Here is a 27052-nt window from a genome sequence, read left to right on the forward strand (position 1 = left end):
CATCCCAAACACATACCATTTTCAACCTATTTTAAAATCAAATGTTTCAGTATTCTAAAAACGGAAAAGTAATAAAAAGCAGACACTGTACACTGTCCCAGCTTGGTTTGTAAATCGTTTGGAATTCTCTGATGGGAACAAGTTGAAGTGGGCAATTCCCCAGGTTCATGAGGTGTGAAATGACCACATGGTCAGCTTTTTTTGGAGGAAGAAACATCTGTTCTCGCAGCCCCTTGAATGAAGCGATCATTATTCTCCGGTGGTTTGTTAAAAAGCATTATGTAATGAAACTGTGTGTGTGTGTGTGTGTGTGTGTGTGTGTGTGTATATATACACACTGTACCCATATTGTGTTCTGTGGAAATCGTGGAAGTACCTTATTCAAACATTCACTTATAGATTAAATTTAAACAGTATTGTAACTTTTACCCCTTAAATGCAAATGGCTCGGTAGTATTGCAGAGAATACAGTCTGTATATCCTAATGAATTGTTTTACACTGCAGCTTACCAAAACATACAAGCTGAGACACTTTAATTTTCCTGGTTTTTTTTCTTCCATTATCCTGTGGGGAGCCTATCTGAGCTACGTGCTCAGGGTCTGCTAGGGACCTCTGTGAGATTGACTCATGACACTCTCTCTGTAACCTAATGCGAGTCACAGCCGCTGTCAGTTATTCCACTCTGAGAGGACCTCTTCGGGCTCCCTGGAGAATCCCCCGCTGCCTTTGAGCTCTGAAACTGACAGATAAAGTTATTAAAGATTTATTATGGTTAATCTTCTCTGGTGATAGCTGTAACGTTTCCAATGAGAATTCTACAGTACTCGCTTGCAGCAGAGTTCTTTCTTATTTGTGCTTCTTCTGTGTTGTTCCTATCCAATTTATAATAAACGCTATTATGATATATATAATATAGATATACTTTATAAACAGATATAGTGATGTTTGGTTAACATTAACTATTACCTATTTTAATTGTTGTTATTGCATTTACTGGTCAGTAAATCACCAGAGGGATTTATATATCGTTAAAGGTGGTATTTGGATTCGCCATTGTTCAGACTCGTATGCAAACAGAATTTACTGTTCTGAAAAGCAATATAAAAAGAAATGATGTAATTCCACAGATTCCAGTAAATGGACAAGCATAGATTTACAAAGGTAATTTAATACCAATGCTGTCAGATGTGAGTTTACATTTCGCTATTGATTTTTATCCTTCGCTTAAACTCAATTTGGTGTAAAGATAAAGCTCTACATAGATTTAGAGACACATAATTTTGAAACCTCAGCAAATAAAAAATTCAAACATATATTGAGCCGCCTTCTCTGTTTGACTCAAACCAGTAAAAGGAATTAATGTCATTAAAGCTGTGTGCCCGCTGTTAAAATGAACGGTAGCCCTTTAAGATAATAGCCACAAACTCATGGGAATAGGATTGCGTAGTCAAACACAGCCTGCTTCTAGGGTTAACACTGCAGATCTTTCAAATAATGCCATGTTAAACAGACAGAACCGCAAAAGTCATTGTCTCAAGGACAGAATGTCTTAAGTGACAGTAATTATACGACTGACTAAAGCAGCCCATCCACTTCCCATGAAGAAAATGACTTGGAGTCACCCCAGGGCAATGGTGGGGTTAAGAAGACCAACTCCCAAACAGTTACTAGACTACATGGTGCACTTCTCTCAGAATAGGTTGGGGTAGAATCAGACTGCAGGGAAGAGACTCGACTGTCTGTCTTTCATGGTGCGGATTGATCAGTAGAAGAATGGAACTTTACTACTTCTCGTGGGGTGCAAGTCCCTGACCACAGAGAGTGTGTACATAACATCTACTCATCCAACTGGGACAAAGCCTAGTAGAGATGTATTATATAGCACACTTTTAATTCTGTGAATCTGAGAATTATAATGAGGCTGTTTGCCGTGCGTTTAAACTGTGAAAAGGTGCCTGTCCGTTTGCATGTGCATCTGCCACATGTTTATTAGCTGAGCTGCAGAATACCAAGTTTTTGAGTTTATCGTAATCTCTATGAAGGCTCCTGCCCACACATTTTGTCACTGTGTGTTTTCATGTTCCCCATAGCAGTAATTTTGCATTTACAACCATGCTGGGAGATGCATTGTACTATAAAATCTTCTAACTTTGTTTTCACAACTTTACTCGGGTATAATGTGCAACCTCTAGTTTTATTAAATCAGTTCCCTAACTGAAGTGATTAAATTAATATTTTGTATCTTCTGAAGAAACGTAAATCTGAGGTACTATTGTAAGTGACTGCAGCAGCAGCAGTTGTTGATGCATAGTTCACCCCTAGTCTCCAAGTCGCTTTGGATAAAAGTGACTGCTGAATGTTTAATTTTAATAATAATGATAATTAATAAAAAAGGTAATAACTTAGGATATACCATTACTGTTACAGAGATATTTATTCACCTGCTACAGTACAAAACAAAAATCCACCTTTTCACTTGGTTGATCCCTGACATCTCCCTGTCCCAGACTCTTCTGCAGCTTTGCAATAATTGCACTTCGGGGAGTAATACCAATTACCCACCCCCAAGAAAACGGCTGCTTTCTGTTTATTTGAATACATTTACATTGCATTATTTTCTCTTTCCTTGCTATAGCACACTCCTGAATAAAAAAGCTGGCATCATTTATTTGCATTTGGAAACTGCAGTGTTTGAAGGAAATTGGGTTAAATCACAGCAGAGCAGTCGGCATGGAACTTCAAAAAGGAACTTAAAAAAACTTATCGCAAAAGGGATAAGCACACAATGTTCCATGTTCCTTTCAATAAGTCTGTCGAATACTAATGCATTGTGACCGACAGAATGATTCTTGGAGATAAATCTCCCTCCCGACCTGTGCAGGCACTGGATGGCCAGACAATTCATTCCCAGGGTTAGGCGAAGTCAGCCATCTAGAAAGGGGGCGGAGCTATGGTACACTAAATCATCGACCCCGGGAGGGAAACGATGTGGCAGCCGCGGATTGGAGGAGCAGTTGCAATCGTTAACCAAGGGGGCATGACTGATGGTGTATATAAGGGGATGTAGCGAAGTGATCTGTTCCTTTGTTATGGTTAATGCTGAGCCGGAAGGAAAACCTGTATTGTTATCATGAGTGTTTTGTCATGTCTAAAATACTTGTTTGTTGTTATTAGACGGCTAACAGGATCCGGAGCTGTCGCTACAGGCCAGCACAAAACCCGGACAACACTGCACTTGAGTCCCGAGTAATTGTATTTGCACCACGAGCACTACAGCACTCATTACAGACTTATATTTATATATCTGGACAATTATGAACACGTGGATTAAACAGAGCAATACACCACACTGTGTATTGCCTGTTATCACTTATTCTTTACTGTTGTCATCAGACTGTGTATTACAAATAAATAAACCATCATTTCACCAGTACTTTGTTGTTTGTCTTTGTCTTGAGCACTGCATCACCTCTACACCTGCACACTGCAAACCATTTTGCCACATGCATGCTTTGTTGAAAGCAGCCCTTGTCGACAGTTTGTCTACTGTACTTTACCCAAAAGCAGTTTTACCTAGAGGTATAATTCTCTTAAACTTGCTAAAGGTTGGTAGTTTGTTCTGATAGTACTAATTTGAGTGAATGTCAAGATTTCTATTGGACTGCCATAGGGAACCATAGAGGAGAAAGAACCATGGATGTCAGATATACTGTGGAAGGATCTGTCGCTTGTCCTGGATTTATTTCACTAGCTCTTTATTTTAATATTAATGTACACTTTCCCACTGTTACCCATTTTGTGGTGTATTGAGAGAAGTCCTACCTTGTTTTGTTTTTAATGAATTGTGGGTGCTTGCATCCCTCATTGAACCCTTTTGAAGCTGTGCCACCTTTTAACCATTGCTGGGCGTAGCCACGTTCTTACTGTTTTCCATGTTTGTTCCCTATGAAACATGAGTAGTTTCTACAGTCTTGGAAGCGTGACATGGGAGCACCTGCCAAGAGAAAGCTTCCTACCAGACCTCTATCAAAGTCTGGTAGATGCTGCTGTTCTGCTCATCATAACTTATATAGATTCAAAAATACATGGTATGGCTGTAGAGAAACAGGTATAGAAGTAAAAAACCTTTTAGTGACAGTTTCAAAATGAAACAGTTAATGCAATTCTCTTATTTCAGGGCAGAGATTGCCTTGTGTCTTCAAGTCGAGTAATTGAGTGTTACTGGGTTAGCTTTGTTAATATGCAGCCGTTACGACTTCCCTGCTAATGTGTTTTTCTTTCCATCCATTTTAATCATGCTGTCACAGTGTGTACTATCAGTTAATACATAGGCTGTCAACAGTTTTCTTTGAAAATGGAATTGGATGGAATCAGTGTTGTATGTAATTAGGAGGAAAGTGATCTGTAATGAAATAGGTGATCTAAAACAAGGTCAGGATTACTCGTGAAATGAGAACAGCTTTTTAATAAACATCCCTGAGCCAAGGACTGCTCAGTTGGTGGTTTTTTCTTTTGTTTTTTTTGAAGGAATCATTGCTTGATGCGTTGAAAAAAGAGATTTGAAAGTCATCGGACTGCTGGTAGGCAGTGAGGCAGATGGTAATGATCTCCTAACAGTATTTTATATGAGGGGGGTAGAAATGCCCCAGTTTGACATGCGTATTATAAGTGCTTTATGATGGTAAATCCTGTTTAATGGAAGGATTTGCATTCCATCAGAAAACAATGTTGTCAAAGACGTCACACCTTTTAATACAGATTCTGTTTGGACACTCCCATTAACACTGGCATGATTTGATGTATTTATGTATGTATTTATTTTTGTGTAATGTATGATTTTCCGTGATGAAATTCATAAATGAAGGCAAATTATCAACCATTTAAAATGACCGGTTTCAATATTGTAAAGACTAACACACCAAGATTTGTTTTTTATCAGAAGATAAAATGAAGGCCTCAATTGTTTTAATATTCCGACAATGTGTTTTTGATTAAATCCCACCCTGTGGTTTTCATCTCTTAACTTTTTCTTTGTGTTTTTTTCATTTATCAGTAAGATTTTATGCTAGTTTTCTAAAAGCAATATTAACCCATTGCATCCTATGAAGATTTTTTATTTTATTTTATCACTGAAAGTCTGGTTCATCAATAATAATAATTTGAATAAACAGTTCTCCACTGCCCTCTAGCGATAAATACAAGAATAGCTACTACTGCACATTTCAGTGCTTGGTGCAAATTGGCATAATTTGCAGTTATTTCTGTGTCTGAAACAATTTGTGTGTGAACCCATTAAGTTAGTTTAGGGGACTGTCAACATATTCTGAATGTTTGCTTTTCTCTGTCAGATGAAATTCTGTAGTATGGCAGAATACAGTATTGCTTTGCCTAGTTACTTTACTGGTGTGATGCAGCTCTGATGGGCTCCACTAGAGGGAGTAGTAACATCTCAAGTAATATCAACACGTACCGTCATAGTTGACTTGAAAAAATGTCCGTGAGGTTATACTGTACACTTGTTTTAATAATGCATGTATGCTTTAATATAAAAAAATACAATCTGCAATAAATTCAGGAGTGAATTGGTCAGTAAGCTGCTTTTTACACCAAATGTATTTTTTAAATGTATACTGAGCAAAAATGAGGCTTGTGAATTTGTATATGAAAGTTCGGATATTGTTATACATCATTCTTATGTAATGTCTTCATTTTTTGAATTGTCCTGCTTTTTTCTTCTGAATCGTGGTTTATTTAAAGCGACTTTTTAGTTAATGTAAAGAATTAGGAAGACAAATGTTAATGATCTTTAGCAGTGACGTTTTTTTAGTTTAACTACAGTATAATTCTATTTTTGGAGCTGTACCTGCTTTAAAATGCTATTTTTATCAATTCAAAAGACTTTCCTTGAGGGCTGATTTTATAATTCTTGGTCATATTTTACTTATTTTTTTGTTTGTCTTCCCCAAACTGAATCAAGAAAGCTACGTTAACATTGTACAAGCTTAACATTGTATTTAAAACATCTTTGAACTCCAGCACCTTTTTAGAAATGGTGTTCTCACATTGCATTTACCATCTGTGTTTACAGGGAGCCTAGAAAAGTGGTACTGCATCGAGGCTCCACAGGTCTGGGCTTCAATATCGTTGGAGGAGAGGACGGAGAAGGAATATTCATCTCCTTCATTTTGGCAGGAGGGCCAGCGGACTTGTGTGGGGAGCTGAGGAAAGGAGACCGCATCATCTCCGTAAGGCAGCATTCAATAAACACTATCTTGCCAGCACTGAAATTTAAAATGTCAAATTATAGAAAAGTTTCCATGTTCATACCTACGTATAGTAACTAAAGACTTAAGAGCTGTATGAGCTATTAACACGAGTAGAGCTACTATACTGTAGTATTAAAATACTAATTTTTGCAAAGGCTAGTAACTGCCACCAACTCCCAATGTAGTAGTAGTAGTAGTCGTAGTAGTAGTAGGCAGCTGATAAAGGGAACTCAAATTTAGAAATCATTGGAGAATGAACAAGAATAGCCAGGAGAACAGTCTTAAACACAGGGGGAAGAGAACATGCAATTTGTTAATCCCTACAGAAAACAAACAAAAAAAGTGAATTTAAGTTTTACAGGGCCAGACTGTCACGTTCGTATGTACATTTGTATCTGTGAATCGTCAGTGGGGAATGCAGTATTTTCTGTGTAATATATTCCGCAAATACGAACAACAAAAAAGTATTCTGTAGGCTGCTTTATGGAACACAGATATTACGATATACGTGTTAAGAGGGGTTGAGTGTGGAACTGAATGCTGTGGAATATAATTGTAGGCTTTTTAAAGAGAGCATGCTTGAACCACAAGGGTCAGCACCTTCATTTTAGCAAGCTTTTGAAAGCTAAATATTATTTAGAAGTTAGTCGGTACTCGTGACCGAGTGGGTTAAGCACTTGCAATGAAAAATACATTTTGAAGAGTGCTAATGCTGTACTGCCTTATATTTTACTTAATGGCCACCATTAAACATGTCACTTTTTTTTTTGACAAATGTTCTATTAACAGTCACTGTGTAATGTATATCACTAGAGACCAATGGCTATGTCAGGTTCCCTGGGGAGGCCTCTAATGCTGTTAACTTGCCTCTAATGCAGGTGAACGGTGTTGACCTTCGGAGTGCGACGCACGAGCAGGCTGCCGCAGCTCTGAAGAACGCAGGCCAGACAGTCACCATCGTCGCTCAGTATCGTCCAGAGGGTGAGTCCGAGGGCCACACTTCCCTAGGGGGTGCTGTCTAGCCTTTAGAATTGGACCTGGGGTCAGCTGGGCCTGGAGCAACCATCCAGTTCAATGAATATTCATAGAATATAATTCATTGAATAACTCTGAGAAAGCATGTGGCTAGGACCCAGTGTTTCCCCTTCACTCTATTATGCTAAACAAAAACAAATTGATACCCTCGCTTGGGAAACCCCACTATGTAAGAATACTGCGTTTAATACAGGTTGGGGGGGGGGGGGGGGGTCATAAATCTAGATAAGAGGGTTTGTGTCAGAATGCTGTTACTGGGTGTATCAATCTGATTGTTTTATCATTCTAATAGCAGTTAAGAGGGTTTGAATGTGTGTGCATGTACTGCAAGGGTCGGCACCCTCATAGTAGTGTGCTTTTGAAAGCTAAATACTGTTTTGTAGTTAGTTTGTATTTAGTGGAAAACAAGTAAACTGACACCACTTTTTTGGTGTAAAATTGAAAGTGATTGTGGAACGTAACATCAGATTGTGTTTTTTTTTTAATGACCAAAATCTCATCCAATCAAAACCTCACTCTAGCAAGTCCATGCTGTATATGAAAATGTATATATGATTGATTATTCAGTCATTCCAAATGTGCTGATCCCAGTGAAATACTGCTGTTGGCAAAGCATCAGTCATACGCCATTCCTTGCCTTCCGTGTTGCTAACGAGCCCATAAAGACAATATTGAGCTGGAAATATACACAGGGATTTTTCTGCTGCTTGAAAAATCAAACCTGAGGCATATCTGAATTCTCAAATTGCAAAGTTACTTCAAAACAGTAACATACAGTACTTCAGCACTTAACAGAAATAGAAAATGATTAATGATACAACTAAATAAAAGTTTGATTAGCAACATCAGCTGGATATTGTAACTTGTATATAACTGTGAAGCAATATATAATAGAGACGATGAGTGTGTGATTTTATTTAGCTTGTAAACACAGCTATAGCCAGTTCACTTATAGATCCATCTGAAAGCACAGCTTTTGGGGCACCAGCTAGGCAGCAGAAGTACATGACAGTTACCTTGAAGATTTTCAGTGTGATTCTTCCAAGAGAAGTCGATGATAATGAAAACAACAGTAACATCTGTCAAACCTCCATGAATATTCACTCGACAAAACGTGAACAGCAGTGGATAAACACTTGGTACTGTAAAGCACAGTATGGTGGCGGTGTATGATGATTGTATATGTTCACAGTAGGCTGTTGACAGCAGGCAGGCAGTTTCTTATGGCTTTTAATTCTTCTCTCAATTGCCAGATGACTGTCATGGCAGTACAGAAATTGTAAACCATTAAAACTGGCTAATCAAAATGATTAATTCTCAACGAGCGTCTTATTTAAGTGTGATCTCGAGGCCTACAAACCCATGAAGCCCTCTGTAAGCTGTTGTGTGTCGTTATGGGTGATTATGCTGGTTAGTGAAGGAAGGGGGAATTGTTTCTCATAACTGTGTGATTGGTGTTATAAAAGAATGAATTAAAGCTCTCTGCTCCTTTTTTCTTCCCCTTGACTACTTCTTTTTTAATTTTCTTTTTGTACAAACATTTGCTACTGAGCAGTACCATGGCGTGCTTCTCGGCGCTTCCTTCCGCACCTGATGAGCTGAGCACAGCCATTTTTAATCATTTAGCCCGCACAGACCCTTGTCAATAGCACTTTTGGCCAAGAGAAGCTGCTTTTTTTTTTTTTTTTCACTGCAGGGGCAGATTAAATTCCCACATGCTATCCAGAAGAGCATCTGCGCTTCAGTCAGATCCATCAACATGTTTATTGTGTTTATGGGGGTTTGTGCACCACAGCATCTGTGCTGAAAGGTTAGATTTGGACCCAGACTCAGAGTTTCTAGTGTGCTGGAAATATTATGATAGACTGTTAAATGATTAACCATTTGCTATTTCCATATGTCACAAAGTACACCCATCTCTATTGACACCTGTTTGGTTGCTGTATGGAAAACTGTATATTGCTTAGGCTTTGATGACCTTAAAATCCATACCAAATGCAATATTAGTTTTAGAAAAAGGACATTGTCATTAAAATGCATTAGGTTCTTGAGATAGTAGACTTTTTTTTACTGTTGCAAATAAAACTGGTTTCTCCTCATTATTCTTGGGATATGATGGTAAAATACCATGCAGCCAGAAAAATAGAGGAATATCTTCTCCCATTAGAGAATAGTCCATGTTCCGGAAACCTGCATTAATGATACTTGCATAAATGAATGTTGACAAAATAAACAAAAATATCAACATTTGCACATAGTGTCCCTATTAGAATGTATTGGTTGATACAATGAATAGATGTGGGATGACAATGGGGTATGCATCCCTGGAGAGCTGTGTTTTGGGTTCATAAACAAAAGGCAGCGAAGAGCAAGGCTTCTTTTAGAGCTGTATCAGTTTCATGCAGTCTGTAGAGAGCTACAATACCACAGTGCCACCTATTGAACAAGATGTACTGTGACACTATGGTTATATTGATGATAAATTGCCAGAAGAATCTCGTCATTAGTACTATGTTTGTACTGCTGCAACATTTTTATCTACAAGGATAAAGCTGGCTAAAATGTGTGGGTATACTTTTTTCTTTTGGGAAAAGTATTCAGGTTACATGCACATGAAAATTGGTATCTGTTTTCAATTACCATGAGCACACAATGTGTTAAATGTGCTGGAATAATCAGGCACACTTATATGATGCACAATTCCTGTTGACTGACTCTGCTGTATTAGGCATACAGTATTAATGATTCTTCTTAATTTTGATTTAAAAAAAAATCTTGCCATTGATGTGCCCAAGTCAAAATTCTAGATTCAGAAAGGTTCATATTCAAGATTACCATCATGTTCTTTTTATTCCAACTGAATTTGAAGGATTCTGACTTTTGAAAATGAATACCAAAGATGTTTACTGAATGCATTTATAAGACACAGGATTTAATGCAAATGCTTTTGAAAGAACAGTGTTCACATTTAATGGAAGATGAAGATTGGCCACAAAGTCCCATACTGAAGCTAAGGTCTTTGGAGTACAAACAGAATGCTGTCTGGAACTTGCAAGCTGTGAAAATGGAACTCTTACTTTACTGGCACTGCCTTTGTGTCCAGAATAACTTGCGTGTATCTGAAATATAACTGGTAATAGATAGAGGATCCAGAGGGACCTGGGATGCTTTTATGAGGGGATTAAGCCATATGTTGTCCATCCAGGTGTGTTGTAAGCATGCACATACTTTTGGTTTTCCCTGTGCTCAACTGCAGATTTCATAATTAAATTAGAAGTGCGTTTTTCACCTAAATGGAATTGAGTGTGCAGATGGTTGCAGCTGAGGACTTTCTCAAGCTTATTAGAAGGATCAGGTGTGCGGTGCATATTCTGCGTGCTTTTGTTCATGAAAGTCAATTACCTTCGTAATGTTCATTGCTGTGGTTTATTTAAAAATGGCTCTGTTAAAAGGCACAGCTGAGAAACGCAGATGCATTTCACAGTTGTTGTGCACCATAATATAACTGTGGGTAAGGTGACTTTTCAGGCAAGTTTAGACCTGTGAAATGTAGGTAACAGCAAGGCTGGTCCCACCTGACAGCATTTATATATGTAGAGTAGGCTGGGCCAGCAGAGTTGAAAGGTCACTTCACATGATTTGAATAGAATGAGGAAGTCTGGTCAGTGCTAGTTAGAAGTCTCCAGACAAGCTCGTTCAAAGCAAGTTCAAAGGCAGGTAAAGACAGGTAAACAGAAAGGCACATGCGCATTAATAAAATGACATTTAAAGTTGTTTTTTTTTTACTTTTAACTATTAACATTATAACAGACCCTTCTGTATTCAAGTAAAATAAACAAATAAAGAATCAAGAGACTTTGAGTCACAGCTTTGAGTAGCCTAATTAACACCTAGGTGTGTTTCATTGTGGTAAATACCATTGTCGGTGTATTTTTTTTCCCCTAAAAAAGAAAACATAGTCAGTCCCGATTTTGAATGAAAAGTGCTTTTCACATTGGGTCATGTTTTTTCCAGTTTGACTCCCAGCAAGTTCCTTCAGGTGTCCCTTTTAAATTAAGGGAAGTTGATCGGAATTTTCAGTTTTCAATTTTGTATTTAATTATAATAATTATAAACTTGGTTTACATTTTGTCACAGTAAATACTGTACTTGCTGACACTCTTCACTCACACTGTGAGCTTACAAAGGGACGTGAGAACAGTACTTGTACAAAAACACATTGTGTCTGTCTGTAAGCATTTTCATACACTTTTCATTTACTTTTTTATATGTTTAAAATATCTAGCCATTTACATCTTCATGTGTTTTTTGAAACATGTGTCATTTTCACTTCGGTCTCATTGAGTTTCTAAAAAAAAAAGGCAATTAATAATATAGAGAATTCCTTAGGGCATTATTTTTAGATGCCACCTTTATGAACCTTTTATTTATTTAGCTTCAAAGCCCGACTTCACATTTATAATGAAATGTCGACATTTGAAGCGTTTCTTATTTTAGACATTGACGGTATATTTGAAGCCTGGAGGCCGCACCATTGCAGTCCGTCTTGTGGAATTATTCCTTGCATCGACTTTGATTTTCAGCTATTTTTAACATTTAAAACATTGCACTTCCCAGACACTGTCCTGACCTGGGGCTCTTCTATTTCGTGGGGTTTCTGTTTTTGAAAACAGCCCAGGGTGATGCAGATGTTAAGCAATGGCAACACACTTTACCCAATAAAATATTTTATTTGACTACGTTTTAATAATAATTTAGTGTGCCCAATTATTTTACCCCCCTTTATTTAGACAGTCCTCACTGCAGCAATCTCCACCACATCTCAAGAGAACTAAAGGTTGTCCTTTGATCTCACGACCAAGTCATTTGCCTCTACACCCTTGAGCTCTATGGGGGATGACCTAGCAGCCCCTGCAGGACAAAGGCCAGTCCAGCAGGTCCACTTTGAGGTCACGGGGCACCAGGCCTGTAGGGTCTACTGTGTTGCTTGGTGACCATTGCCTCCTTAAACACCAGAAAAGAACCAGGCCGTGAACCTTGCCTATTTACACAAGTTCTTCAACTTCAAGTATATGCTTTTAAAATATCTTGAGAAAAGAAATGGATTTTTATATTGATGTTCCAAATTAGCATGGTCTTTTAAGTATACAAAAAAAGCACTTTGAGTAGACAAGGTTTTGCTCAGTTGTGGGTGGTTGTATAAGTGTACCACTTGATCTGCAGGAGCTTTTCACATTTTAGATTTAAAAAGCAGTCAGGCTTTTTTCATTAAGGATTAACTTAAAATGTACTTTTTAAACTACTTGAGTGCTGCTATGAAGGTTTACCCTTGGTTCAAAGACCATATTGCATGTTACAATGGAAAACCAAAATAATAATTATGAATTAAATTCAATGCAGTGAGATATGTTGTGCATCATTATTAACAATACCAAAGTCAATAAAACTAATAGATATTATATCTGGAGTTTAAATATATTCTGTGTGCATGTAAAGTGTTTTTACAAACAAATTGTTTTGAATGTTAAAATGTGTGTGTTTACACATTATACATTTTGCACTAGAATAAATGCCTTTGCTTCTGGAATTAGAAATATATACGTAGCTGTCTAGTGCTTCTAAAAGTACAGTAAGGTGTTATTTCCGGTTACATGACAACAGCGAGTCCAAAATCACAAAAGCGTCACTAACTCGGACACACAAGGCAGTCAGAGCAGGGTTCACCACAGATTTCTCCATCATAACTAGATTGGTAAATATGTTAAGTAAAACCACCGTGCAATGAAAGCGTGTTTCCACAAGCATTTTGTATGTGGTTGGGCTGCATATCGATTTTCTTTTGTTTTTAACTTGTTGCAGAATGATATTCAGCACGTATTTTTATAGGAATGATTACTTCTCCACAGGGCATCCGTCAATATAAAGTGACTGACAGTTATGTATACAAATGAATGCTTGATTATGTCAAGAAACATTTTGACATGGTAAGCGTGAATAAGTTAAAAGCTTTGCGAGTGCACAGTGGCTCCAAATGCGCCACTGTTTACTAACTCTGCCCACTTGTGACATCATTTTCCTGTTCTTTAGTCCTAGTATTGGGGACCGATCCACGGACATGAGGTGTTTGGATTTTTTTTTTAAATGTATATTTTGTACAGATTTGTTTTTTTAAATAGTTTAACTTTATATTGTTGTACTTGCATTATTATTATTATTATTATTATTATTATTATTATTATTATTATTTAATTTTGCATTCATATCTTTGAGTGAGTCTTTCACCCTCAAGGTCTCAGCGTATATTGCAATTGGCCGATATCCACAGTTGTTTGTCAAAGGTATCCCAATGTATGCTTCTGTTGCACAAATTAAATGGTGATTTCTTGTTTCTTTGAAAATATATTTATTCAGGGCTACGAGAGCACAACACAAACAAAGCAGTACGTAACTGTAACAAGCTGAACTGACAGTTTTGTTTTTTTATATTGGAAAACAGAATAAGGAGGCTTTTAGTAATGTACCATCTACATATATTTACCATAAATAAATAGGGGTGTTTATAGGAATGTACTATATACATGCATTCAACATTAATTGTAGAGTGTTACACTTCCATAAATTAGGGTTTGTCAACTTTGGACGACCACTGAATACGCACACACACACGGTATAAATCTATTCTCTAGCAGTTTACAGGATTACATTTTTAGGTGCCCTACCAAACGGGCAAATTAACGTTCCTACATATTGTGGCGGCGACGGACAAAAGAAACTCACCAAAGGCAGTTTTGAGGCCAAAATAGCGGAACAACAACCACTGTTTATTTCTTCCTTGAGAAATGGACGCTCTGAGAAATGGGATGGGGGGCTGGTAGTAAACAAAGAGAAAACATACGCACATCCAAAGTCTTTCAAGGTGCAGGGTAGAAAGATTTTAAAGTTAAACATAGTACACGCACATTTATATATTATGCTCCAAAGTGTTTATTTTTTATTATACCCAAGATCAACGTTTCGATCTGCAAGAGATATTCATCAAGCCAGGTATGCAACTGCTTTACAATTGTGCAATACGAGTCTCACTGACCCTGCGCTGTTATGTGCAGTCGCTGTAATGGTCTGCGCTGTCCCTTGTGGTGATGTCTGCGTGGTCTTGGATTCGCGGTGATGTCGTGATACGGTTATTTCCTATTGGAAATTCAACGGGTCACGCAATAATTCAATAATGTCAAGCTGTGACGATAAATGTTTCAGTAACTTGACAACTAGATTGCTCTGCCACTCAAGCCTAAAAAGGGATGAAAACAGAGCAAAAGGTCTATGGAATGATGTTACCTTTTTATATATGTGCATTTATATTGGCATATTAGTGGAAACAAATTACTGAGCAAAACAGCCAGTGACAGATATCCACCTGTGTACTTAGAGAAACATAATTAGTCAAAACCTTATGAGCACCTTCATAACTGGGTTTGTGTTTTCATGCCTTTTCAACTCTCCCTGGTTGTGAACACACCAGAAAAAGCAGCTCTATGGTTACCGCTGCACTTCAGCCGATAGGCATAACCTGCAAAATGATTTCCCAGAAACACATTGTTGCTACAGCAACTGGTAGTGATCTTATTAAGGTTATGACCACCTGAACAGTGATATCAATTTATCTACCACCAACATTATGGGACATATCAGACTTGAAGACCAAAAAGACCGATAGAAGCATATTTTAACATTTACTAAATACCATCTCCAAGCCATTACAAGACAGGATTTTGTGCTTGAAAATGATTACTTGTTTTTTATTGTGTCGTGCATGATGAGGTTTGTACATGGGCTCATTAATTATACATTGTCTTGAGAAACTAGAGCCTCAGGCTGGGAAGATTGCTGAAGGGAACCCATTCTTTTTCTCTGGGGGGTGTTAATGTCTGCAAAGGTCATTGATGGGACAGAGAGAATTGGATTTCTCAGACATGCCGTCAAAGTTTAACTTCATCTTCAATGTGGAGATTATTAGTCACAAGAAGTGACTAATAATCTGTGTCACTGCCTTCTCCCTCTCAGTAAGCCAATCTCAATGTTGAATTTTATTTTTTCTGGTTGGATTTTGTTCAAGTACTGTAGCAAGTTTATTATTGGAGTCAAATTTTGCATATTTGTCACTGTGCAGCCGTTTAAGCCTAAGAGGATAATTGCCATATTCTTTCAAACACATGCGTCAATAAAACAAAATGCAGTCGTCATGTCTGCAGTTCTTCTCTTAATAGAAAACGTCCTATACCACATTTAATTACAACGTACAAGTCTAGCAGTGCTTCAAAATAACAAAGGCCCTTCATTATTGGCTTTCATGCAGCAGTATTGTGTGAGTTTATGAAGAATTTAGTCTTTTTATTCCTCCAAAAAAGTTTTAGCTTATTTTGGGCTGGTTGAAAAAATGTTTTTATGTAGATCAATATATTCCTCAAATGATTTAAATATTTTTTTTTTTATTGCTGTCGATGTGGTCATTTTCTTTCAGTCAAGCTTGCACAACATTTGTTCTTCATTTCTATTTAAGGAACCTAGTTTGCATGACGTATTGTCAATTAAATTGAAGGGCCTTTCTTGTTTCTAAACCCCATTATTATTATTATTATTATTATTATTATTATTATTATTATTATTATTATTATTATTATTATTATGTATTTCTTCGCAGACGCCCTTATCCAAGGCGACTTACAATTGTTACAAGATATCACATTATTTTTACATACAATTACATTATTTTGTTACATACAATTGCCCATTTATACAGTTGGGTTTTTACTGGAGCAATCTAGGTAAAGTACCTTGCTCAAGGGTACAGCAGCAGTGTCCCCAACCAGGGATTGAACCCATGACCCTACGGTCAAGAGTCCAGAGCCCTAACCACTACTCCACTCCACTACATCACGCATTGACTGCTGCCACCTGTGAATCAACCTTAAAGTGCATTGACTCTGCTGCCGCCTCTGAATCACCCTTAAAGTGCTTTGGCAATATTTTTAGATTTGTGACGCAGCCCTCCAAAGACGCACATCGGGTATGAAAAATGAAATGGGTAAACTCTAGACACTTACTGTTTTCTGTAGCTGTTCCCAAGGCTGTTCACGTGGGTGGACCGAAGGTGGGGAACGTTTTTGTTTGTTTGTTTATCTTGTCTGCAATAATCTGAGAATTCTTGCCTGAAACCTCAAGGCCCTGTTTTATTGGTGTTTTTCAAGGTTTTTAAAAGCTTTGCTATCCTGTTCACTGCTAACACAGAAGGTGGTCCTGACCATACTTTAGTTTACTTGACATTTGTTTTGTTTTTAGATTTTTTGTAAAATGTGGAACTTCTATGTGCTTCATAACATGACTATACATGAATGTAAACTTGGTTGGTATAATTAGCTTTCAGTCCTTGTATATATTCGAAGTATAGCTCTTACTGCTAGTTCATTTAAATCAATGGACAATGGCTTTACATTGAGAACATACATCCCCTGAAATAATCGTAAATATCCTGAATTAAATAAATAAAACAAAAAACAAATGTACAAGATTAAAAGAACTTGTGTGTGTGTGAATAATATCAGTTTGTAATGCTTTCTAGAGCTCTCAAACACTTTTTTCTATTTCAAGCATGAGGAAATCTGTAAAATGCTCCAAGTATTGCACTAGTATGATAATAAATGTGCTGAGTATGTTTAGATTTACACTAAGAGCTTCTTTGCCTTAATATTGATTTAACTGTAAAGCTTCTATTGGGTGGGGTGGTTAGTGTGTGGAAAATACAGTAACAGGAGCCAATAAAACATGACTTTGTAGCCATCAACAGGAATTCCACCTTGTGTGTTTTTAAAATGGTCATATTCACAGCCTAGCACAAAATGTCACTTCACTTTTTAATCCTCATTAGGAAATAAACAACCCCTATTCAAAAAAACATCTGTCAATTAAATATACCCAAGGGCTTTGCCAATTATGATTTTTGTTTCACATAGATGCAGTGTTCACAGGGGTGAAAACAAGCGGCAAAAAGATCAGATGCTACAGAAAAAAAAACATGCCTTTTAATTGATGGTGATGATCCCAAATTGTAATGGTTTTAATGTGCACTCCGGGTGGTTTTGTACAGTAATAATTCAATTACATTTAAAAAAAGTCTTTAAAAATATGGTACTTTCACACTTTCTGGTTGGGTGGAAAAAATGTATGTGGATCAGTGAACCTTTTTTTAAAAAAATTTTTTTAACATATATGAATACCACTGTCAAAGCAAAGTCTTTAATTAAATACAAGCTTGCATGTCTCCATCCTTGATGAGCTCATCTTCTAATTGTTCTGTAAAAGGTTTCTGTAGGTTGCTGCGGGTAGGCACAAACAATTAAACCAGGTTTTTTTTTATGAAGAAAGAGCTTGTGGGATTATTAAAACACAGTTTCTGTGATGAGGCATCCATTCTTTTTCATGGAGCTGTTGTTGCACTGCATCTAGATAAAACTGATCACAGTTCCAAAGTGACAGTGTTTTTGTCCTGAGTCTTTGCAGCAGTCTGTGATCCCCGTGCTGGACCATGTTTAACCAGTAAACATATTTGGTTATTACATATTTAGACATAATATTTGGAAACAAGTAAACATAAAATGTGTAATTTTATGAGGAAATTGATTTTAAAGACCAATTATTGTAATTAAATGTATTTAATCTTTGGTTCGGTTACTTTATTGTATGTTTTTCCATTCTAAACAAATTGTGCTTCTGGCAGTATGAAGTGAGAGGTTTTGAGACATTGGCCTGAGTGTCATGAAATGAAAATTGTTGTCATTCATAAAAAAAACAAAAAAAACAACTGTCAGTTCTTTTCAGGGAACAGAAAGGTCATGCTGAATTTGAAAAGGATGAAAGAAATACCTTGACAATATAACATTAAGAAAGTGGAACTTTAATTAGAGAAAAAAACTATTCCCTGGGATCACAATTTGTTTTTTAAATATTTCCTTTTAGAAGTTTTAGTAGCTCTATGTGATTTAACAAGGTTGTTGCCGTGTAAGCCACAGATTAAAATGTTAGAGCTCTCTAAACTTTATAATTCATTTCAGCTCTTTACAGACTGTGAATAGTACAGTATTCTTATTTTAAGATATTACACTTTCCTAAATATGATTTAATTAAGCTATTAAACCAAAACAGATTAGCTCACTGATCTAACAAAATATTGATCCCATCCTCAATATTAAAAGATATTTTATAAATAGACACTTATTGAAGTAAAGATACTGTGTTTGTGTCTGTGAGCCTGTAGGACATTGCTGTAACTGAACAGAGGAGTAGAGGTGGGGAGGAGGAGGAGGAGGAGGAGTGGTGGTGGTGGTGGTGGAGGGGGGGGGGGGGGTAGCAGAGCCCATTAGCATCTGTTGTGATCCTGCACTGGGGGTGCTTGAACTGCAACTCTGCCTTAGAGGAAGATAATCACTATTCATCGTTGTAGTGGAGAAGGCTGCTGATGCAGCTGGCTTAGCTCGGGAGGTTGGTGTCTTGATGTTTTGTAGCTGTGTGTCTCACGCTGTTCAGAGTCACATGGAACACCAGGCAGAGTGGACGAGCGCAATGTAGAGCTTTCCTTCAACAGACCAGTTTCAGATCTGAGGTGGCTGCAGATGTTGGAAACTAAATAGGTTGCTGAAATCCTACAGGGAGAGCATTCTGTCCTTCTTCAGGAAAGATTAGTGTAAGTATAGAGAACTGCAGTGGGATTTATAGGTTAAATTGTTTGGGGAGGGGGGATAAATGAGCAGCATGCTGTTGTGGTCTTTGCTGGTTTAAACCGTAATGCTAATGTGTCTCTCAGATCAGATTCAGTTGTACTTTCTGCATGGTTCCCATTCTTTGTGTTGTGTTGCAGCATTGTTAAACTTTGATTGCTGTGGTGTATATTGTAAGTCTTTTGTGTTTGCAGAATGCCTTTGTATTGAAGAGCTTCACATCTGTGGAAATGGGAAGAGCAGATCCTTGTTTTTGTTCCTCATTAGGCAAAATTGTTCATTTTAGTGATTTATTTTTACAATACATTTAAAAATATATTTAATTGTTTATATATATATATATATATATATATATATATATATATATATATATATATATATATATATATATACAGTATATATTGTATTTCCCGATGCATAGTAGTTTTAAAAACAATGTGGATGCATTAATATTGGATCTGATTTGTTATCCTCACATTTGAAAGAATAGAGACCCCTAAGAGAAGTTTCTTTGTGTTTTTTTCTGAAGCATCCCCACTGTAAATTAAAGAATACTAAGGTGAGGAGTGCAGAAATGCTAGTTCTAGTTTGGCACTTGACAGAAATTGTGTCTGTTGTCTTACGTAATGTGATACAACAACACAGGAGGATACTGTACAGAGGCAGAGAATATTAACTCAAAGTAGGCCACAACATTTGAATAATTCATGAAAAATGTGTTGTTCATTACTGTCTCTGCAGAAAAGAGTTTTTGTCTATATGGATGGTTGGTTACAACAAAAGAGTACGTAAACCTGACGAGTGAGTGCTTCTCTCTGTGAATAAGAAACGTCTCTTTCAAACAGAAATAGCAATAACTAAGATGAGTAATGAAGCCAGTAGGCATGATCATCTTCCTCATGCACTGCAGCCTGTGATGCTGCACCATGTCCGATATATCCACTTACTGGAGTCGTGGGTTTGAAATATTGACCTTATTAAAAGAGGTATCGGGGCTCCCGAGTGGCGCATCCAGTAAAGGCGCTCCACGTGAGTGCAGGATGCGCTCTATAGCCTGCAAGTTGCGAGTTCGAATCCAGACTATTCCTTTGCCGATCGAGGACGGGAGCTCCCAAGGGGCAGCGCACAATTGGCCGAGCGTCGCCCGGGGGGAGGGAGGGTTAGGTCGGTCAGGGTGTCCTCGTCTCACCGCGCACCAGCGACCCCTGTAGTCTGCGGGCTTACCTGTAGCTGCCCGAGAGCTGCGTTGTCCTCCGACGCTGTAGCTCTTGGGTGGCTGCATCGTGAGTCTGCAGTGTGAAAAAAAGCGGTCGGCTTGACGGCACACGCTTCGGAGAACAGCGTGTGTTCATCTTCGCCCTCCCGAGTCAGCGCAGGGGTGGTAGTGGTGAGCCGACCGTAATAAATAATTGGCCATTCCAAATTGGGAGAAAATAATAAAAATAATTGGCAACGACTAAATTTAAAAAAAAAAAGAGGTATCCATTTATGAAGGTGGATTTGCTAACTGTGGTTGCTGCTTTTCATTGATAGGAATGTAACCATGTATTGCCTCCGCAGCTGTGTTAATTTGGTGCTACAGATTAGATTAGGAGAGCTGTGCTTTGTAGTGACAACATTACCTGAGAGTCAAAATTGCATGGTGTGTGTGTGTTTAGAAACATCTGTGAGAGAGATGCCGCACACACATTTGATACAAAATCTGTTTCAGTAAAAAAAAAAAAAAAAAAAAAAAAGCATAACAGCAGATCTGACCAATCTTGATAGAAGGCTGAAAGTAAGTCTTTTGATTGGCAGGTTCTTCTTTATCCATGACTGCACAGGTGATCTATCTTGAGGAATAGTCCCAGTAGAGGTGGGTCATTCCAGAGTCTCTGATGTGAAGACCACCTATATTGAGATGATCTACTTGCAAATATCTAACATCTATTTTGATCCCATTCTTTCCAGAATACAGTCGGTTTGAAGCCAAAATCCATGATCTACGGGAGCAGATGATGAACAGCAGTGTAAGCTCAGGATCTGGGTCGTTGCGGACCAGCCAGAAGAGATCACTCTATGTCAGGTAGGAACTCGGCCCGTGGTTTTCCCCCATTGAAAAAACAAGATGGCAGGTACTGTAGGTGTTGAGAATAATCAGACTAACTATCTTGTTTACTTATTGCTGAAACTTGTAAAGGAACTTTTTTTAGCAGAGGCAATGCTGCTATCAAATTATTATTTCAGGGTAAATAGAGGCTATATGACTGACTTTGTGCCTCTCATTTATATATAGATACATAGAGAGAGAACCACTGTATTCAGCTGTGATGAAACTTGCTTAGGGCATTTCTAGTTTTATTCTAGTCTAACTCTTCCTTTTGAAATGGTTTGTGAATGTCATGTACAATTTGATGGATTTTCTGTGAGTATTCCATTTCGATGAATGTAGGGACTTTTTTAAAATAGCTATAATCTGTATAACCCAAAGACTACTTTTAAGGTGTCCTTGTCTGTGTATATATACTGTCTTGTCTAATCAAATGTGCACATGTACTATCTAAATGTATGCGCCTAGATTTACCTTGACAGCCTTTCTTTCCTCGCCAGCACAGCTTCGTTCGAAAATCTGATTTTAATTGAGTAAAAGCCCCTGTAACCTGTTATGGAAATGAAGTGCTGAACTACAGATAACTTTTTTTTTTTTTTTTGCCCAGTCCGAAATTAGATCAATTCAGTTGTCATCCATCTTGAATGTCATATATAAAGCCCCCCGGGCACCTGTAATTGACTGCGCTTAAATAGAAGGCAGCTGTCACCTTCAGGAGTCCTGCACTGGGGAGGGGGTGGGGGGGGATATTCATGCATTGCCGCTGTTTTTCTCATGCAACGTTCTGTGCTGTAGCTCTCAGGGTAGTTTAGGGCATCAGCTGGAATGTGACACTTTGATTAGTCAATCCATTCACCATTGCCAGAAACACACATCAGCCACACTTTACCACAAATTATTCATCAAAAGGTTTAGGTAAACAAATCTTTTGACAAAACTGTCATCTTCAGTGTCCTGTTCTGTCCCACTTTGTACCCTTAGGTGTTGTTTCAAATTGAGATACATTTGTCTCCAAGCAAAAAAAAAAAAAATGTTGTTTAGGCTCCAGTCACTCCCAGGCTGTAGACCCCTTTAGCCCGCAATATACTGGGACTGCTGGAATGACGCACTGCATTAAAGGAGTAGTGCAGAATTGCACAATTAGAAGAGTAGAGGATTGTTTAGTTGATACTTTGGGGCATTTACTCATTGACGTCTCTTTTTTTTTTTTTTTTTTGAAAGAAGAAAATCACCTGTTACTGTTAATGTAAAAAAATAAAATAAACTGCTGCCTCCTACAGGGTTTCTGTTATGGCATGTCTAATGGTGGTCTGTGTTCCCACAACAGCGCTTGTGTAGACCAGACTATATATTTACTTTGTGGATTTTTATCTGTTACTGGAACAAGCTGAAAAAAAAAAACTATTGACATGGGTATCATGAGCCAGTCCGTCGTCTTACTTTAACACAGAGCTGCTTTTGGCAAGCAGTTGATACGATTTACCTGCTATTAAGAAATATCATGGACAGAAATAGTGGTTTATCAGGCGATGCACAGTATTACTTTTGACCTTCACAGCTAATTGTATTCATTATAGGCTTTGTGTGATGAGTTTCTGGCTTTTTCGGTAAAGTGTTGTAATGTTGGAATACACAGTTATTATCCATGCTATTACAACAGATGTGTAAGATGGGTTCGATCAATTGGTAACTTGTAATTCTCCATGCTTATATTGGAAATATGCTTCTTAAAAGCACACACCATATGTGTTTTAAAGCTGCAATGTCTCACACTCCAAAACCCTTACTGTACATTCTTCCGTAGATTAGCCTCCCTGTGTTACAGTATGCTGATTTGTAGCGTCTTCAAATAAGAGATTTCAAGATGTTTCGTAATGGAACAGGATAAAACAATAACTTTTTTTATATTTGTAACACCCAGTTTCAAGGGTGGGTCTTTGGGTGGGTTTTTGCGGTTCCAAACAAATCATAAGCCCTGACCTTGAGTGGTGATAACCAACGAATTCACTAGCTGTTTTATAATGGATGTCCCTTATTTAAATAAACATTCCTCTGTAACTCTGAGTCAATATGGGTCAATAAGTCAAGAAGATATATAGGTAATTAAGTGCAGAATCAGTTCTGGGGTGTAATGTACATGTGGGGAGCTCAATAACCTGGAAATGCTATTGACCCAGCGGCAAACACTACCTGTTGCACCCTGCAGTGTTGATTTAATTAAATGCAGAGATTTCTTCACCTCCATACAGCGGGGCAAGAAGCAGCAAAAAGTTGTGTTTTCAATGATGTAAACTGTAAATTGCCACCATAAGCAATAATTAGCCATTGACATTAACTAACAAAACAGTGTAGCCTTTTGGCTTTGTAAGGTGCAAATGATTGGCTAATAATTGATGCATGAAAACTCTCCCTATTTGGCAACCTCATTTGTAGTTGCATAGCAACTACTGTAGAAAGCAGACTGAAAAATGTCATTTTCTAAATCAAAACACACTACCATTGTTCCCGTAGACTAAATGCCAGCTATTGTGGCTAAAAAGTAAACAGCTACCCACAATAAGAGCAAAAATGAGTCAAACTGCGCAAAAACAATTGTCCCCTTACAACCAACATGACAGCTGCTTACAAAGAAAATGGGCAGTAAGAGCCATGGTAGCAAGTGCATCCACACTTGCAGGGCTCTGTTGACGATCTGTTTTCCCCAGCCATTTAGTAGTTTTCGTGAACATGCAAAGTGTCAATTAGTGGCTCAAACCACAGGGCATTGAGGATGCTAATGTAAAGGGCTTTTTTTTTTAAAATTAAAAGCATGAATTAATTTTAATTCTACTATAGCCACTCAACTTGAAGGTGCTTCTTAAGGAGAGAATCTATTCATAATCCTAGGACAAAATGATCTTGATTATTTGAGAGGTCAGTCTCATTGAAGACCAGCTTTTATTTTTATGTTGGTGTCTTGTCCCTCACAAAGGTGGTACAGTACATTGTATGAGTGCATAGAGGAGTAGAGAAGGTGAGGCTGCATTATTTGAATTAGGGTTAGGGTTAGGGTATAGGTGAAATTCCAAGATGCCACCAGTCAGCCTGGTTTTAACCTCGCACTAGTCCATATACCCAGTCCTAGGCTTCAGAACTCCCCTTGAAATGCTAGATTTGCTGTTAACTGATGTGTATCACAACAGGTTTACTATTAGAAAACATTTGTGCATCTATAGGACAAGAAAAATGCAATTGACAGCTCAGTCTCCTGGCTCCTGCTCATTTATTTAATGCTCAAAAACCAAATTCAAGTGTGTGTTTCTAACTCAAGGTATATGACATTTAGTTGCTCTTCTAATATAATAAAATTGCAAACAGATACAAAGAAACCCTCTGTTTAATAATTACAGGATTTTCAAGACATAAGAAAGCAAATTTAATAACATTTCAGTGGCTGATGTTTTAGAGTTTAGTTTAATGTTTAGGGAATTGTGTTAAGGACTTACTGTCAGGCCTTGTACTGTTTTGAAAGCACTCTACTCTCATTTAATCAGATTGTCATGCACTTTTAATGTGAAGTAAAAACAGGACAAAAAAAAAATTATGCATCAGTTTTTAAATGTGTTAAGGCTCAGAGAGGTTTTCATAGCACTTTGCTATAAAAGGGTTCAATTTGCATGTTGATGGGTTCAGCCTAAATTGTGCTGTAATTATAATGTATTTTTTAATATATAAAATTAATTCAACACTCAAGCTTGACAACGGTGTTGATTTTTCTTTTTCCTGATGAGAAAGCATTAACAAAAGGGTCAGTGAAGTGGACCACGTACTGAGCTCTCAAATGTTAGCACCACCACAGCAGTGATCCTGGCATTATCACAGGCAACTGATTTAGAACTGCATGACTGCACATAGAATGCCTAATCGTCTTTAAAATGACTTTGAGACCCTGGTGAGGCTTCTTTAAATAGTACACAGGCCTTGGTTTTATTTGTTGTAGTGGGTTGAAGTTAATTACTTTTATGTGCTTGTAGTTCTAGTTATACCCCCAAACCCCCATCCATTCCCATTATTGTTGAATCCCAGAGTAATCTGTTTTGGCTTTCACTTTTTTTGTCCTGCCAGTATTTATTTAGAATTCATAATCAGCTTCATAGCTGCTATCAGAAAAATTCACAGGAGGAGAGGTCAGATTTGATCCACATGAAGCCCAGGTTGGGTTGACCTAAATACTTTTCTATGGAAACCTCTTATTAAACTGGGATTCCAACCTTCTCAACCAGAAAGTTGGTGCTCTGCTCAGAGAAGTCTGTCTTTCTGTCTGTCTGTCTGTAGGGACTGAATTCAGTAGGGACTGAATTGCAAAATATAAATACATATGAAGAAGTAAAAACTAATAATAACAGCATAGTAAAATAAGTGATCATTTTGGCAGGTAGATTATATAAAAATGGGTTTGTAGCGAAAGAATAAAAAAATGACATGCTTCCGCAGAATCCAAGAACAGGTTTGGTTAGAGGTAACCCAAAAATGCACAAAGAAAAACACCCAATGCAAATTGTTAGCACAATTGATAACCCAACATATGTTGTTGCAGAAATAGCTGAAAGACAGCTTCATTTACATGTTGAAAGCTTACCTAGCTATGTTAAAGATACAACCCATTTTCTGAAAAGGATTAATAATATAAAGGTTAAACTTCCAGAGAATACCATTTTATTTTGCATGGATGTAAAATCCCTGTACCCCAGTGTTCCCAGTCATGAAACTTTAGAAGCATGTGAAGAGGCACTGGAAAATAGAGTAGATAATATTAAATATGATCAAGATAGTTTTGGAAAATAGTTGTTTTACATTTGGAAATAGAAGTTACAAACAGAATGATGGCATAGCAATTGGCTCAAAATGAGCCATGCATTTTGTAAGCACGTATATGAGCAAATGTTATTGAGTAAACTAGACAAGAAACCAATAGAATACATAAGATATGTGGATGACATATTTGGAATATGCACACATGGAGAAGAATCTCTTGTACAGTTTCATAAATTGGCAAGTTATATCCACCCTGACATTTCTGTGGATTTTAGGTGGACAAAATCTAAAATTGAATTCTTAGACACCTTGGTTAAACTTGATCAAGGATCTATTAAAACATATCTTTACTCGAAACCTACTGATATGCATCAGTACCTACATATGAGCAATTCCTAAAGGATAAATAAATAAATCTTAAAAGAGGAAGTAAAGAACAATTGAGAATAAAATTTGATAATGTACAGTATAGAAGAATAAAAGAAAATAAATGGATAAATAGACTAGATACCATGATGCCTGGAGGTTTAAATAGAAAGGAACAGTAGATCGTTAGATCATTAGCTATATAGTGAATGACATCACAAAGACATTAGGTTTAAAGAGAAATAAATGTGTGGTTACCATGGCATCAAAAGCCTATAAATACCTCCAATGTTTGTTTTCAAACATTCAAACACACTTTTCCTTGACAAAGGTATGTTAAACACTGAAACCTTTTGCTCTTTGAGCAAAAAAAAAAAAAAAAAAAAAAACCCACCTCTGAGGGGGTGTCATGCTATTCTTTTACTTCTCGAGGCCTGGATTCCAGCATGACATTTACCTCAGTGAAATCTAAATCACCATTGTTGTTAGTCATCGAGCAGGCGCACTCATTCTCTTGCAGAGTGGTCTCTACAGGGCAGGCTTGAGGCTGTAATACCCCTTCTCCACTGGCACATCCGACCGTGAGGGTGAGGGTACGGGTACGGGTGGTTCTCCACTGGTTATTTGTCGAGCCGAGCGAGAACCAAACTCTGAAACTCCAGCCTCACAAGACATCTGAATCTGGCTGCGAGCCGAGCCAGGGGCGGGGTTAAGGATTTTCGTCATTACGTTG

The 27052-nt window shown here is 37.6% G+C and overlaps 1 protein-coding gene across 29 annotated transcripts in view; it reads left to right on the forward strand.

The window, feature by feature from the left end:
* LOC117417163 (disks large homolog 1) overlaps window positions 1-27052 on the forward strand; it is a 207851-nt gene that overhangs the window by 159632 nt on the left and 21167 nt on the right. For 28 of the 29 annotated variants that reach the window (XM_034029084.3, XM_034029085.3, XM_059034543.1 and 25 more), the window contains 3 exons: window positions 6090-6246; window positions 7146-7248; window positions 21021-21135. In XM_034029084.3, coding sequence (XP_033884975.1) covers window positions 6090-6246; window positions 7146-7248; window positions 21021-21135 — 375 coding nt within the window. Of the gene's footprint in view, window positions 1-6089; window positions 6247-7145; window positions 7249-18790; window positions 19037-21020; window positions 21136-27052 lie in introns of those variants that run through there. The other variant, XM_034029112.3, reaches the window with a different exon arrangement.

Source organism: Acipenser ruthenus, chromosome 12 (assembly GCF_902713425.1).
Source record: "Acipenser ruthenus chromosome 12, fAciRut3.2 maternal haplotype, whole genome shotgun sequence".
NCBI classification, from domain to species: Eukaryota; Metazoa; Chordata; class Actinopteri; order Acipenseriformes; family Acipenseridae; genus Acipenser; species Acipenser ruthenus.